This window comes from Sinohyriopsis cumingii, chromosome 14 (assembly GCF_028554795.1).
Source record: "Sinohyriopsis cumingii isolate HCF-2022 chromosome 14, ASM2855479v2, whole genome shotgun sequence".
Classification (NCBI taxonomy): domain Eukaryota; kingdom Metazoa; phylum Mollusca; class Bivalvia; order Unionida; family Unionidae; genus Sinohyriopsis; species Sinohyriopsis cumingii.
In genome coordinates, this window is record NC_142974.1 from 102,083,531 (window position 1) to 102,101,575 (window position 18,045).

General features: G+C 34.6%; 1 protein-coding gene across 1 annotated transcript in view; it reads left to right on the forward strand.

Moving 5' to 3' along the window:
* The window catches only part of LOC149784503 (ER membrane protein complex subunit 2-A-like), a 46,738-nt gene that overhangs the window by 17,765 nt on the left and 10,928 nt on the right, over positions 1-18,045 (forward strand). Inside the window, exons 5-9 of the mRNA XM_089932581.1 lie at positions 10-67; positions 4,403-4,488; positions 8,051-8,192; positions 11,740-11,850; positions 15,798-15,881. Of these exons, the coding sequence (XP_089788707.1) occupies positions 10-67; positions 4,403-4,488; positions 8,051-8,192; positions 11,740-11,850; positions 15,798-15,881 (481 nt within the window). The remainder of the gene's footprint in view (positions 1-9; positions 68-4,402; positions 4,489-8,050; positions 8,193-11,739; positions 11,851-15,797; positions 15,882-18,045) is intronic.

The following is an 18,045-nucleotide window of genomic DNA, read 5'->3' on the forward strand; positions in this document are numbered from 1 at the left end:
TTGCTTCAGATATGAGGAAGCTCTCAAATTATATTCAGAAATATTGAAGGATGACCCAACATATACAGTAAGTATATCTAAGTTCATGTCTCCGATTTGCTTTTTAAGTGCTTTTAAGTACATATTTCAGTGCCTTTTGTACTTTTGTTTTGTAACATTTATATGTTTTATACATTTTTTTCATTTGCTGGCCATGAAACAGATCACTATAATGGCATCATGCCATCTGTTTTGTACACTTTTTTCATTTGCTGGCCATGAAACAGATCACTATAATGGCATTATGCCGTCTGTTTTATACATTTTTTTTTCATTTGCTGGCCATGAAACAGATCACTATAATTGCATCATGCCATCTGTTTTATACATTTTTTTCATTTGCTGGCCATGAAACAGAACACTATAATGGCATCATGCCATCTGTTTTATACATTTTTTCATTTGCTGGCCATGAAATAGATCACTATAATAGCATCATGCCATCTGTTTTATACATTTTTTTCATTTGCTGGCCATGAAACAGATCACTATAATGGCATCATGCCATCTGTTTTATACATTTTTTCATTTGCTGGCCATGAAACAGGTCACTATAATGACATCATGCCATCTGTTTTATACATTTTTTTCATTCGCTGGCCATGAAACAGATCACTATAATGGCATCATGTCATCTGTTTCATACATTTTTTTCATTTGCTGGCCATGAAACAGATCACTATAATGGCATCATGCCATCTGTTTTATACATTTTTTCATTTGCTGGCCATGAAATAGATCACTATAATGGCATCATGTCATCTGTTTTATACATTTTTTTCATTTGCTGGCCATGAAACAGATCACTATAATGGCATCATGCCATCTGTTTTATACATTTTTTTCATTTGCTGGCCATGAAATAGATCACTATAATGGCATCATGCCATCTGTTTGATACATTTTTTTTCATTTGCTGGCCACGAAATAGAACACTATAATGGCATCTTACCATCTGTTTGTTGCCAGTTTCATTTCCTCAGTATAACTTAAGTTTCCAACTATTGTATATGGCTTGCACTTAGACCAAAAAAGAACCCTATAGATTTCAGTGCCAAATGTTCCAAGGTCATGACCACAGAGAATAAAAAAAGAAAAATGTTTTCCACTTAACTTGAGTTTGCAACATATACAGTTATCAAACTTTGTGGATGGCTTGCACTTACGATAAGGAAGAACCGAGTTAGTTTGGGAGTAAAAAGGTCAAGGTCACTGATTAAAAGAAGAAAAACATTTTCAGCACAATAACTTGAGTTCTTCGTCATCTGCAGGTTAAGGTCAGAACTTTGTGGATGACTTGCACTTCAGGTAAGGAAAAGTAAGTCAGTTTCTGAGTCTGTGGTAGGCTTTCACTTGGAGTTAGAGCAAAACCGATCAGTTATGGGATCCAAAGGTTGCAGTCACTGGAATGAAAGCAGACAATAGATTCCACACAGTAACATTAATTCTACGTCAGTTATTTGTACCAAATTGTATGTATGTCTTGCAGTTGTGGAAAGGAAGAAGCTAATTGATTTGGGGGTCAAATTGGATAGGAAAGTCATCTATTGATTATGTCTGAATTATACATTGGGAAGGAAATACATCTGTTGATTGTGTCTGAACTACGCATTGGGTAAGAAGGCATCTATTGAATGTGTCTGAATTACAGATTGGGTAGGAAAGACATCTATTGATTGTGTCTGAATTACACATTGGGTAGGAAATACATTTATTGACTGTATCTGAATTACACATTGGGTAAGAAGACATCTATTGATTGTGTCTGAATTATGCATTGGGTATAAAGAAGACATATATTGATTGTGTCTAAATTACACATTGGGTAGGAAAGACATCTATTCATTGTGTCTGACTTACACATTGGGAAGGAAATACATCTATTGATTGTGCCTGAATTACACATTGGGTAAGAAGACATCTATTGAATATGTCTGAATTACACATTGGGTAGGAAAGACATCTATTGATTGTGTCTGAATTACACAGTGGGTAGGAAAGACATCTACTGGTTGTGCCTGAATTACACATTGGGTAAGAAGACATCTATTGAATATGTCTGAATTACACATTGGGTAGGAAAGACATCTATTCATTGTGTCTGAATTACACATTGGGTAAGAAGGCATCTATTGAATATGTCTGAATTACCCATTGGGTAGGAAAGACATTTATTGATTGTGTCTGAATTACACATTGGGTAGGAAAGACATCTATTGATTGTGTCTGAATTACACATTGGGTAGGAAAGACATCTATTCATTGTGTCTGAATTACACATTGGGTAAGAAGGCATCTATTGAATGTGTCTGAATTATACATTGGGTAGGAAAGACATCTATTCATTGTGTCTGAATTACACATTGGGTAAGTAGGCATCTATTGAATGTGTCTGAATTACCCATTGGGTAGGAAAGACATTTATTGATTGTGTCTGAATTACACATTGGGTAGAAAAGACATCAATTGATTGTGTCTGAATTACACAGTGGGTAGGAAAGACATCTACTGGTTGTGCCTGAATTATGCATTGAGTAAGAAGACATCTATTGAATATATCTAAATTACACATTGGGTAGGAAAGACATCTATTGACTGTGTCTGAATTACACATTGGGTAGGAAAGACATCTATTGATTGTGTCTGAATTACACATTGGGTAAGAAGGCATCTATTGATTGTGTTTGAATTATGCATTGGGTAAGAAGACATCTATTGAATGTGTCTGAATTACACATTGGGTAGGAAAGACATCTATTGATTGTGGCATCAAAAGATTATAGATCAAGGTCACTGACTAAAGCAAGAAACATTAATACTAGTTCTAAATCACATACCATGACCAAAATTTGTGGAGGACTTGCACTTATACTATCAAAGATCCCAGTTGATTTGGAGGTTAAAAGGTTAACAGTCAGGGTCATTGTGGTTTTTAAAAAATGGTTTTATGTGACACTTTTTTATATTGAGTAAGTTCCTTGACCAAACTACAGATAGATTGTACTTTGGGTAATTAAAAAATTATCTAGGTCACATGACACAGTTTGGCAAGTCTATGAAGAAAATAATAGTTTCTGCACATTAAGTTGACTTCAGAACTGCACACCTTGACCAAAAGTCAAGGTTATTGAGACGTGTTGTCAATAATGTCCAAATGTACCTTTCTAGTTTCTACAAAGAGAAATATTAAACACAAGATGGGTTTGTATTGTGCTGTTAATGGTTCCCTTGTTATATACATTATTTTATTGAGTGCTGCGCTTTATATAATTTAACTGCTGTTTGTATGAAAGTTAAATTTCTTATAATGTCTTCTCGCTATATTTCCCTTCAGTATTTTAACATTGTTTCAACTGCATTAGCAGACATGAAAATGTGGATATTACTTCTTCATCAGTGTCATCACTGTTTTCAAAGTAAAGGTTTTGTAAAGTATTGAAATACAGGTGTTGGTACACAATAAAGGGGCTCCATATAAAACATTCCTCCTCTGAACCGATTCCATCGATAGCATTGACATCTAGACGTATAGGTTCATTACTGCATTTAGAAGGAGCTGATTATTCTAGGTGTACATTATTTTAAGGCTGATAATATATATTTATTGCCCGTGAGATATGGAGATTTGTCCCCTCATGGCAAGTTGTGTTCTACAAGGGCAAAACTTGAGTGAAACATGACTTGTCATAGTTGAACAAATCTTCATATCATCCCCTGACAAGGGCAGTAAATTTTGTATTGTACCAAATTGTGGAATTTTATGAGGGTTCCAAATGGGGGCATTAAGATCTAGACATACAGGTACAAATCTACACATATAATGAGAGATTGTTCCGGGATTAAAATACTTTAAGGCTAATAAGTTTATTTCCCATGAGATATGGAGATTTGTTCACCCAAGGCAAGTCTTGTTCCACACTGGTGAAGCCTGAGTGCAGCATTACTTGTAGCAGGACAATAGAGCTTCATATCACCCCTTAATAAGTTCATGCAATTGTCTATTATACCAAATTGTGAAAGTTATTGAGAGGTTCCACATAGGGTAAACAAAACAAGGAAACATGATTGTATTAGAGAGACAAAATGAAATGCAGGAGACACAATGTTTTGTTCCCCGACTCATGACACTGTGTATGCCAATCATTGTTAACTATATGAAGGTTTTTTTCTTCCAGTACTATAAGATACATTTCTGTCAAAGAGAACCAAAAAAAATCCAGATGTATAGTTTCATGCCTTATCAAGAATATAAAGTTAGACATGACCAGGAAAATGCAAATTATGAACTGTTTTATGTATGTGTTCATGCACATTAAACAGTGATTTTATAATGTGACAAAATTTTTATTTGTTGATATTTCAGATGGCAAGAAAGCGGCAGATTGCAATATATAAAGAACAGAATAATATAGAAAAGGCCATTGAAATGTTAAATGACTACCTTAAGACGTGAGTATTCAATATATCGCAGACCTCTCTTCAAACCTGTTATTACTGTATTTATCTTGTCTCTTCCATTAATTGCCAATATGACTATTTTCCTCATATTTTTGCTAGTTGGACCCATCTTAATGCATGCCACCTAAGAAAAACATTCCTATTTGAATAAACATAAAATTTGCTTTTGAGGGTTTAGAATTTAACTTTTTTCTACTTGTATTTCCTTGCATTTGGAGAAAAACTCAACTTATCCTCTTGCCCATTACTTCCACTTGGCAATGCCAGGTGCACTGGTTTTTAGCTTCTCTGCTGTACAGACCACACATCATACAGTTTATCCAGTGACCGTCAGTCATTTTTGTGTTCCTATGGTCCCTTCCAATGTTCCCTTGGTATTGTGTGGATTTTGTGATCTATAGCAGGTTGTATGCATTATTTTACAACTTCTGCCAATTTTGAGTGTTTTGTCAACTTTCAGGACTTGTCTTTTAAGACCACCATCCCACCATGCTATCCAGCTATAGCCATGCCTGGGATGCGAAAGACCAGGATTGCTCAGATTCTTAACCGAGCAGTTCAACCATACTATGGCCAGTGCCTTGATTGCTTCAGCCAATTTCACCCTAAACTGACAGGATGCATGCCTGCACTCAACATCACTTAAACCACACCATCTTCTTGCTGTATGGATGACCCACATTTGGGTCTCTGTTGTATTTTGGAGGAAAGATCAAAGATGAAAGTGTGTAGGCAGCTCAGGAACTGCCCCTCCAACTCACCGCACCCCCAACACAAGCATTTGGACCATCTAAGCTCCCACCAGTGTGAATAGATTCTTAGCGGCCCTAAGACATGGGATTTCCTCAGATGTACCCCAATGCTGATGCCAATCTTATGCCAGGAGACCTTAACCTAACCAACATAGGAGGCATTCATACAGAGAAAGAAAGAAACAAACTTTCTCCACCTTCGAACCTTCAGACCGTAAACATTTACATACTGCTCTTCCTGCAACTTAGGTGGGTGATCCAGGTCATATCGGAGGAGCTTCAGGTTTCTTTCTTCCAACCCACTCCCCACTCCTCTCCTCTCTTCGTGGAAGTCTCGGCAGATTGAGAGAAGGATGTCTTCCTTCAACAGGAGATATGGTCGCTCATCTGCAGCTTCTTAATGTTCATGTTACCAGAATCATATAACTTCTCAAGTCTGTTTCCAACAAGACTTGGATTTTGGCAAGAGATTTGTTGCAGCTCCTTGGTTTATTCAATGTGGCAGCAAACTAGATCCTGCTTGGCCGGTTTCTTCTGTGCAGACATCGTGAGCACCATCGCACCCATATTTATAGTTCCCCTTGAGCAAACAGTCTTGATCACACCTGAAATTTGATCATTCCTGCATCAGTGGGGCAACCCAGGTTGGCTGACCATGGAGATCCCTCTGGAGAAGCCCCAACCGGAAATAATGGTAGGTACCAACACCAGCACATGCAATGGGGTGCTCACCCGTTACCGATCCTAACAACTGTCAGCAACACTTCGATTATATCTTTAGCTGTTTGAGGAGAAACAGTTTGCCCCTATTTCTTTCAAAAGGCTACCGCCCACATGATATTGGACACGTTCCATGATCATATGATAGCAGATATGATTTTTGGCATGATTAGATGTATCAGATCTTTTAGACATTTTGGTCTCAGTCAACTGAAATCCCTAATTCTGTCTCCAAATGGAACCAGTTCTGTGTTTTAACATGGCTCAGTTTTAATCCTTTTGAATCTCATGACTACACTTCACTAAAGTCACCATGATACAAGTCTTGTTTCCTGATAGCTTTATCCTCTGTATGCATGGTATGGGAGCTGCATGCCCTTTAGGTCAACTCGAACTCTCTTCAATTCAGATTGGAGTGATCGGTGGTTCTCTTGACACAGTCAGGTTTTTTAGCCCCAATCAGGTTACCATCTGTCGGTAATCAGAGTCATCACTCTCTCTCTCTCTTACATAAACAGGTCAAGAAAAGCAGCCCTGCAAGATCCTGAACCAATTAATTGATCAAACTGAAAGAACAAAACTCACTTGACTATTTAAGGCCCCTTGTGGTCTAAAGCGCTCTCCGTTACAGATCACTGCTATCTCACCTCTGTCTGTGTTAAAGTCACGGAATCGGCCAATGTGGGTATGTGAGAAAGCTTGCCAGTAGCTTCTCGAGGGTCGGTGGTTCTTTCTGGGGATTTCCCGGATTCTTCCTCCAGCATTAATACTGGCCGCCATGTATAGCCTATCGTGTGCTGAAAAATGCCTTTAAACCCTACAACAACAACAACAACACTTGACTATTTAATTGGTATTTATTTCTTAAAGTATTGCCACCAGTGGGCAGTACTGACATTTTCATTGATTCATATCTTCACCATATATTGCTGTTTACAGTGTACTGATTATTATTTTGATTGCATGAAAACTTAAACAAATTGTATGAAATTTGTTAGAAATTGTGAATTTCATGCTTTTGAGTCAAAATTCCAGACAGTAACCATGTTTTCAACAACAAAATGATCAAAATATCATGGTTTCGTTTACCAGTTTTGATAGCAATTATATTCGCATTCCCAAGGGGTGATTTTTATTTAAATAAATTTGATCCACACCTACATTTGCATTATAAGCAGGTTCAGGAGTAATCCTTTGCATGTTATGAAAGAGCTGTGTTTTCTTGAAGGAGGAAAGTTTTACATCTGATTTTTCTCTTGTATATTTATGTAATTTTATTGGAGACATAAGTATTCATCCAGCATATTAAATGGGATATATTTCAGTTAAAAAGTTTGAATCGGCAGATATTTATATTTCTTTCAAAGAGAATTTTATGGAACCACTGGTACTATAAAAGGTAAATTAACACATTAACCCCTAGCGACAACATAACGGAGCAGGAGGTAGAATAGCCTACTGCCGAGCTCTGTAGCATGCATGATACACTAAAGTGAGTGGTATTATAGAAAGGTAGACAGATGTAGTTCTTCAATGATACCAAATAATCTGGAATATCTAGTTGCACTACAAAATAGATTTTAAAAAAACACATTTTTTGGACCCGACTTTTTTCTACCCAAAATTCGCCTGTGGTCGGAATCTGATTTTGTGTCTGGATTTTAGACTTTTTGGACTCAGATCTAATGCAAACTGGTATGAACTGCAAACAGACAGATGAGCCTTTGCAGAAAGTTGGATAAGATGGGCATTTGGAATAAAGAGTGGTCTCGATACAAAAATAATGGCTCCGTTTAGCAAATATGCGCAAGTCAAATAGCCAATGAAAATGATGTTTCTAATACGTCTAGGCAGTATGTTATTGAAGGATCATTGGGGATTTGGTGTTTTTGGATGTATTCAGAAATAGCTTTCAAAATGTGTTTCCTACTCGATTTTCAGGCGAAAATAACAAAAATCCTCCAGGGGTTAATGTGTTAAACAACATCTGATCCACAAACTTTTAGCTATGATTAAATGATGATCAAGGCACAAGATCCTTCTTTGTAATTTCTATAACATGAAATATTTGTATGATGCAGGTTTATGACAGATTTTGATGCCTGGATGGAGTTATGTGACCTGTATCTTTGTAAACAAGAGTATTCCAAAGCCTGTTTCTGTATGGAGGAACTGATCATGTCCAACCCACAAAATCACCTCTTTCACCAAAAATACGCAGAGGTAAGTTGCTTTATTGTCCAACCCACAAAACAACCTCTTTCATCAAATATATGCTTAGGTAAGTTGCTTTATTATGCCCAGTTTTATTGATCATCCAACATACAAAATTACCAGAGAAAACCAATATTTTACTCCATTCCTATTGAGTGGTATGTCAACTTGTATAAAATGGATGCTTTATTTGGATACTTCATTGGCACCATTGGATATTCAGTGCAGATTTTGCTATATTTGTGCAAGAATGTTCGCGTTTTAAAAATAGCTCCTATATAAACTGTAAAAACCACCTTATTAACTAAGTCGCCTTTGTCCGAACTCTTACAAACCAGCAGTTTAGAGTTTATAATTAAACAGTAAATGCATGTGTGTATAAAAAAACGTGCGCAGCTGTGTATTTGAAAACATGGTAAGTGTTGATGTGCATATAAGTCCAAGACATAAAAATTAGTTTGATCATATTCAAGTTATTTGTTCAGCTATTGAACTGTTTACTTAAATCAAATTCTGTCTTTTAATTCTAGATATTGTTACTTTCATTGGCCTGCCATCTGTCTGTAGTATGCTCTTGAATTTCACTCATCTGTGATTGGTCTGAAATATGCTGTTGAATTTTACTCTTCTGCCATCAGTCTGTTATATGTTGTTAAATTTCACTCATCTGCCATCTGTCTGAAATATGCTGTTGAATTTCATTAATCTGCCATCTGTCTGAAATATGCTCTTGAATTTCACTCATCTGACATTGGTCTGAAATATGCTCTTGAATTTTACTCTTCTGCCATCTGTCTGTAATATACTGTTGAATTTTACTCTTCTGCCATGTGTCTGAAATATGCTCTTGAATTTCACTCATCTGCCATCAGTCTGAAATATGCTCTTGAATTTTACTCTTCTGCCATCTGTCTGTAATATACTGTTGAATTTTACTCTTCTGCCATCTGTTTGAAATATGCTCTTGAATTTTAATCGTCTGCCATCAGTCTGAAATATGCTCTTGAATTTTACTCATCTGCCATTGTCTGTTATAAGCTGTTGCATTTCACTTGACTGCCATCTGTCTGTAATATGCTCTTGAATTTTACTGTTCTGCTATTTGTCGGTAATATGCTCTTGAATTTTACTCATCTGCCATCTGCCAGTAACAGGCTGTTGAATTTCATAAGTCTTCCATCTGTCTGTATTATGATGTTGAATTTCACTGACAAGCAAAGGCATAAAAAGGTACATCATGCTATCTATAGGCACATATAAAATAGAAATACTTAAGACTTTAAGTAGAGCATCCTGCTCATAATCCACATTTGCAGAATCATTTCCTCGGAATGATAGAGCCAGTAATGTGTTAAAAGAGTTGTTAAACATATGACACTAATTTGAAGTATAAACATAGAATTTAATAAATAATCATATGCCAGTTTGTTTGAACTCTTTAAATTTTATTGCTCACCTGGCCATAAGGTCATGTAAGTTTATAGAATGGAACTTTGTCCATCATGCATCATCCATTTGCTTACTTCTCAAAAAATGCTTGACCAATTTGTTTACAGTTTATTGGAGCATTCTGCCAACATGGCCTTTCAGACTTGTTGAATGGATGCCAATCTGACATCCAGTATGGCCACCATTACTAAAACTTGAGAAACATTTAAACAACTTGTTCCTTAAAATCACTATAATACTGCCAAATCACCAACAGATATGGCTTTCATTTTAAAAAGAGGAAACCTTTAAATGAGTTATTCTCAGAATTTATTTTAAAAAAGTTAACTTTAAAGTTTGTACCAATGATACAAATCCAGCAACAAATATGGCCACCAGTATAAAAGCTAGAAAAACATTTAAATGTACAAAACCTCGCAATACCAACATTTGACAAAGTTTTATAGAAAGTTTCCTGGCATTTATGATTTTCAAAATGATGCTGATCCACCATCAAATATAGATTGTTACTAAAAATAGTCAGGCCTTTAATCGTGAGTATGTGAGAAAGCTTGCCAGTAGCTTCTTGTGGGTTGGTGGTTCTTGCTGGGGTTTTCCAGAGTTCTTCCTCCGCCAGCTATACTGGCCACCATGTATAACCTATATTGAGCTGAAAAATGGTGTTACACCCTACAACAACAACAACATCAAGCCTTCACACGACAAGATCTAAAACATCCTGGCATAAAATCTTTCAGTTTTATACAAATGCCAATACTTAGTCAAATATGGCCAATGTTACTAAAACTAGAAAAACTTTGTATAACCTCTCAGAAGCTGCTTAGCTGAATTTGACCAAATGTCACAGATCTTAAGGTCTGACAATTTGTATGAATGATGGCCAGTTCACCATTAAATATGTCCACCATTACTACCACTAAATAGAAATTTGACCTGATTTAATGGAAGTCATATCCATATTATCTAATTTTAAGAATATTCAAATGATGCCAGTCTGAAATCAAATATGGCTACTTCTATAATTAAAAAATATAATAACAGATTCTAAAACACTAATTGCCAAATTTTGACAGAAAGCCTTCTAGCTTGAAGACTTTTCATATTTATAGAAATGATGCTTATCTGCCATCAAATATGGCTTCCATCCTATAAAAAAATAAACAAGACATATACACAACTTCATTACCAAAAAACCATGCTTAACAGAATTTGACCAGCTTTGTCAGAAAGAACACTGACATTGAGACCCTATTGGACAAAGGATGCTGATGTTCCATTGAGACCTTTTATTATTGGACAAATGATGCTGATGTGCCATTGAGATATTTTATTATTGGACAAATGATGCTGATGTGCCATTGAGATATTTTAATATTGGACAAATGATGCTGATGTGCCATTGAGATATTTTAATATGGTTCAGATGATGCTGATGTGCCATTGAGATATTTTAATATTGGACAAACGATGCGGATGTGCCATCAGATGTGGTTTGAAGATACATAAACGAGACAAACCTTGCAGTAATTATTTTCTTAAAATTACAATCAACATCATTTTAAGAAATTTCTTCAGAAAGCTTCCTAATGACTCAGATTTCTTAGCCAACTGTTCTTGTGTTTGACAGTTATGGAGATGTCAGTCAGATGAGTAGCTTTAGCTACAATTGATCCACTTGTTCAAGACCTAAGATTAATGTTAATATGTTTTCTTAAAGTCCTATAACTTCTTCATAAGTTGTTGTATTCAGAATGAAACTTGAGTATAATATTATAATTTGCCCAAAGGTTTGCACACGGATCTGCTTGGGTTTCTTATCTCAACAAATTAAGCTGAATTCTACTTTCATCATAATGTCATTCATAGGAATAAACCACTTTTAAAAGAACCATTGTATACAAGTTTATCTCTTTGATGTTATAACATTTTTACAATGCATTGCAGCTTTTGATGGTTTGATATTTTATCTGGCAGTCCTGTTTTCTTTGTTTTCAGTGGCAATAGTTTGAGATACATTCCATTTATTAGACTTTCCCCAACTGTCCATTTTTAAGCATTTAAAGTTTTTTAGATGACAAGTCTTAAATATGTTATTTTTGTTTTCCAGATCAAATACACGCAAGGTGGTATAGAAAATATGGAATCTGCAAGAGCATATTTTGCTCAAGCAGCTAAACTTAATCCCAATAGCATGAGAGCACAGTTAGGTTTATTATTGGTAAGTACTTGTTTTATGACAAGCATTTTCTGTTCAGTGCAGCTACAGGCATGTACATACATGAAAAGTTGTATGATAAAGGACCCACACCAAGATATAGGAGCCCAGTTAATATCCACCTTAGCTTTTGTATGTCTGTTTGTCCTGTCACATTCATTGCAATCTTCATAGCTCTGCCCCCTTGCACATAATTATTTGTCATTTTGGTAGATGAATCGTCTGTTACATATAGGTGAAGCTACTGGTTTCGTCATTGTCAGGTCAAATTTTAATGGAGTTATTGTCCCTGTTTGATACCCTTTTATATCTCCACAACAGTAGATCCCTGTAACCAGTATAGCTCAGGAACCATTCAATTTTAGACATAGAAGTGCATTTTATGGGATAGGTCTTTGTTTGTGAGAACTTCATTTTTATTACAGTGGATATTGTTTGTAACAGCATAGCTTAAGAACCATTGTACATTTTGTGATACAATTTTAAATGGACATCATGGACTTCGATGTGTCTTTATGGGTTTAGTCTCATGCAATTGGGACAGAGTTTTGACACTTAATGTTATTTTGTTACAATGCAGGGGTCCTTTATGTCAGTCTTGTTTGCACTTCTTAAGAATCCATTAATTAACCCTTGCCATCTTGAGCTTGAGTTTTAGTTTCACTTGTAGTCAGTCTAAAATAATGTTAGAAATCAGTTCTTTTCAGAGTTATTAAGTGCAGGTTCTGAATCTAACCATAGAAAGGCCTTCCATATTTTCCTCCCCAAAGGCCACTACATGTCACTACATTCATCCAGCATTATCATATTGATCACAAATATTGATTCTTCATGTGCCTTACCTGAGAAAGACTGAATAGGAAAGGGGATGCCACAAACACTTCACTGTTCCTTTATTACTGTGAATCAACTGTATTTCTGCATAAATCTTAGAATTTTACAATTCAAAACTAGATTAACTATTGCATCAGAATATATTAAATAGTTCCATCAGAGTAGGGAAAAAAAAGAAAAATAATATCGTTATTTTGAAGGAAAAAAATTATGCATTCAGCAGTATCCCAACTGTCCCATTAATTTCACTGAACAAGAAAATTCAATTAAAAGAAGCTTTCAAAGCTTTTCAATTACAGGGAAATTCTTAAATTGGACAAGTTATCTGAAGAATGAAAAGCATTCACTTACTAGTTTCATTTTTATATCACAATTCTGTCATGATATCATGACAGATTATATATATATGTATATATATATATATTTTCGTTATGATTTTTCTTTTTCATAAAAATTGAACAGATCAGATGTACTTAACATAATACAGTATTTATTAAAAACATAGGCTTATTTGTATGAGCTTGTTATGAGAGTTATTTTGGGAAACACACAAGATTTGTTCATACTGTTTATGACAAAGTATAAAGGTCATCGTTTTGCTTACTAACAGTATATTAATCTGATTTACAAAATGCAAAAACAAAATGCATATGTTGGGGTCACAAGTGTTTTACTCATCTGTAGTTCTTTTCTCACATTTTTTAATTTAATTGTAATAAAACAGCTGTCACTTTAGTAAATGGCTTTATTCACTGGAAAATATGTAAGTATACTGAAATGATGCAAATGAGACTATCTTTTCATTTACTTCTTTTATTCTTTCCTTTTGGAATATAATAAAACTCATGCAATATCATATGAGTATTGTAAATAAACCAAAGTCTTGGATAGGCAGCACAGTTTATATCACTATATATACATATTTGACGGGCATTATTGTATCAAATAGAATTTTATTTAGTAACCAATTAAGTATTGTAATTTTTTGTTTCAGTTGTTAATTTATTAATTCATCATATCTTTTGTGCACCTATATTTAGTTAACTATACCTACTTTAGTGATATTATTAGTAAAATATCTCATGAATGACAATTAAGAAACAAGACCTAAGACCCATTCATAGAGGCATGATTCATAAGAAAAAATGTTGTCAAAAATAAATTTGAAAGTAGTTTGATAAAATTACTTAAAGATTTCAAAATTTTGAATTATTATATAAATAACTGAGAAAAATAAAAAGTATACCTTGAATTGCAGCCTTGGGGTTAAAAAAATGAGCTAGACAAACCATGAAGCTTAAGGTAACGAGCCAACCAGATCGTGTTTTATAGCTGTGTACTGTAAATTTTAGTATGTGTGTTTACAATGAAGGTGTACAAATGTAGCATTCATTGGACAGTGTGTTGTGAGATACTAGTACCATAGTTGTGGATTATCACATATGAACATGGCCTTGCTACATAACACCATAATGGAAAGGGTAGGGCCTACGGGACAGGAATAAATGGCCAAAAGAATATGGCCTTGCTACATAACACCATAATGGAAAGGTTAGGGCTTATGGGACAGGAATAAATGGCCAAAAGAACATGGCCTTGCTACATAACACCATAATGGAAAGGGTAGGGCCTACGGGACAGGAATAAATGGCCAAAAGAACATGGCCTTGCTACATAACACCATAATGGAAAGGTTAGGGCCTGTGGGACAGGAATAAATGGCCAAAAGAACATGGCCGTGCTACATAACACCATAATGGAAAGGGTAGGGCCTTGCTACATAACACCATAATGGAAAGGGTAGGGCCTATGGGACAGAAATAAATGACCCAAAAAATTTGTTTAATATAGGAGCATAATATCAATAAAGCAAAACTGAAGACTACAAATGTTACCCATTCTGGACCCATATGTATGTCTAAGACACAACTTCATAGAATTTTTCAGCATTGACTGAGTAACTGTAATTTTTTTTTGGGGGGGGTGCTTTTAGAAAATATGTCCATAATAAAAGTAGCAAGCTGGCATAATGAAAACATTGATATAGAAGTTGAGATTTTTTTCCCTGATATGATACTGCATAACTCATTTAGAAGCTGTTTAACAAAGATTTTTAATTTTGGTTTTGATTCTTGGTGGTATTATTAATTGGTTGCTATGGACAGAATATGATTCTAAAAATTTGGTTGCATCCATTGAGTAGTATGACTACTTGGGCTGCTATGTTGTTGTAGGGTTTAACGCAATTTTTCAGCACACGATAGGCTATACATGGTGGCCAGTATTAATGGTGGAGGAAGAACACGGAAAGAGCCACCGACCCTCGAGAAGCTATTGACAAGCTTTCTCACATACCCACAGGCTGCTATGTCATGAAATTCAATTTCATCAGATCAGATGTATGGTACTGATTAAATTGCTCAACTATCTCACATTGATTAGCTTAGATAATGGATTAGTGCCTTAGATTAATTTTATTATGTACCTGGTTTAATGCCTCAGAATAATTAAGCTTAGATAATTGATTAAAGCTCTTGTCTTGAAGGGAACTGGAAATATTGAATACTCTTTAAATGATGTATTTTAGTTTGAGTACTCTTTATATCATTTGTGTATTGTATAAATTATAAAACTATTCTATAAATCACATGAGTGCTCTGTAAATTATGTATATGAATACTCTATAAATGTCATGTGAGTACTATTGATATTATGTATGCATTTAGAAATCATGTGTGAGTAATCTATAAATAAAGTATTAGTATTCTATAAATAATGTGTGAATACTTTATATCAGGTATGCATTTATTGTATAAATCGTATATGTGAGTGCTATATAAATCATGTATATGAGTAGTCTATAAATCAGGCACACAAGTACTCTGTAAATAATGTATATGAGTACTCTGTGATATATGAGTATTCTAAAGCACATATGTTAGTACATTGTAAACCATGCATGTGATTTTGAAAAAAGAGGTGGAAAATCAATTGTCACATATTACTTTTGGGGAATTTTAGAAAGTTAACATAAATCTGATAGCAGCAATAATTTGAATCCTTTGATTTTGGCTTTATAGTTACATTTTATTTATTTCTGTTTGTAATTATTACAGAGTTCAATTGCTTTGTCCAAGAAAGATCCAAATAACAGCAAATATGCTGCATGGGCGGCCCAGCAGATCACAGATAAATATCAGGTAATTTTATGACATAATTTAATTAGGATGTATTTTTAATGAATTTAGTGAAAATACTTTAATTGCTGAAAGTGTTATGTCATACGATCAAGCAGATAAGTAATTTACTAGAATATTGTGTCAGACATCAGAATGGTGATCAGAGGCCCCAGAATTCTACTTTTAAGTTGAGAATGTAATGAAATGGAGCATCAGAGATTTCTGAATTCCACTCTTTGGTTGCAAATGTAAAAAAAATTGTTATAACTAGATTTATACTGTTAGTACATTTATGAAGTAAACTTTCATCAAGATAAAATCACATTAATCTTCTCATTCATCCACTTATCAGCTAATATATATAACCACATAGATCTATACTCAGTTAATCTTTTATGGTTGATCTGGACTTCAGTCTGGATTGTCAAATCAATATTTACCTATCAATCACCCAAACTACAACAGTTTAGGTGTTTCCAGTGATGTCCACACATCAGTATTCTTAAAATATACAAAATGGAACTTTCATAAATTCCAGCTTGGTTTTAATTCCATTTGCACTGTATGTACCACTAAAAATGTCTGTGAAAGAAAAGAGTATTAATAAATTTAAAACCACATTTTATGCCAAGGTGGGCGATGGAATTCATTTCATATGGCATATGAATGTGTCTCAGTACAGAAGCATTAATGTATCCCTGTACAATATCTCTATTTTCCTGCTAATTTGGAACATAGATGTATCCCTATGCCACATCAACCTCATTTTCCCATCCAATTTGGAAACAAATATGTGTGTAGTATTGTTAAGTACAGGTCATAGATTTGGCTGAATCTAAATATCAAAGTTTGGTCTATCTGGAACAGTATTTATCCAGATGTCTTTGAAAAGTTTGTATGCACAAGGTGCTGCTTTATATATATATATATATATATATATATATATATATATATATATATATATATATATATATATATATATATATATATACAGGTAATAATCCTTATTTATGCCTTATTTACTTAATTAATCTCTCAAATTGGTGTTGTTTCAAATATTGAAATTTTTTTAATATTCATAGAAGTGATGAATCGCTAGTTATAAAACACTACTTAGACAAGCCATGAAGTGTTGTAACCCAAGTACATTTGTCTGTTGGTTTATGTAGGTGAAATGTTGTACAGTTTTGGTCATTGAGTTCATATTAATTGGAAATAAGACATTGCAGTCATTAATGGATTTTGTGTATATATTTGATAATTCAGTATCAACCAGGGATAATTCATTCTGTATGATGCATCCTTGCATATTTGATATTGAGGGTCAAGGATAGTCATAGAACGTGTGTTGGGCTTAAGTTTTCTAAACCCTTTGATGGTTTCTGTTCTTTCTTTGAATGAATCATTATGAAGCTAAGACCATTCATTCTGTGACAGACTCTTATGGGGCCTCGAGTGACCAAGTGGTCTAAAGCGCTCTCCGTCATGGATCACTGCCATCTCGGATTCAGCCATTGTGGGTATGTGAGAAAGCTTGCCAGTAGCTTCTCGAGGGTCAGTGTTTCTTTCCGGAGTTTTCCCGGGTTCTTCCTCCACCATTAATACTGGCCGCCATGTATAGCTTTTCATTTGCTGAAAAATGGTGTTAAACCCCAAAACAACAACTGTGACAAACTCCCTTGTCCCATTGATATCAGGGTTGATCAAGGTCACAGTCTTAGAAAATTTGGTAATTGTTTTGATTTTTTAAATATTTGCTTCCAGGTGTGATTTCATTTATCAGATGAATCATTATGGAGCTAATACCTATCAATAGGTGACATACTTATTTGACCTTTTCACCATGGGGTCAAGTTTATTTATTTCACAGCAATGTGATTGCTATGCAGGCCCTGTTTGAGCATTATTAGTCGATTTTCCTTTTTATGTTCAAATATTTGTTTGGGAACTAAAGCAGTTGAGTGATCAGCATTATTATTGCTATCAGGTTATGGTTCTGAAATCAAGTAAAATGTTAAGTATTAACAAGCATTGTGAAAGAATTTCTTTTTCAGTTAATAATCTTTCCAAATTGGCAAAATCAGACCAGACATATTTTAATTTTATTCCATGGGTTTGACTGAACAAAAAGTGTTCTTCAGGTTGGACCAGAAATGTTTCAAGGTGTCAGAAAGTACTTTGTTTA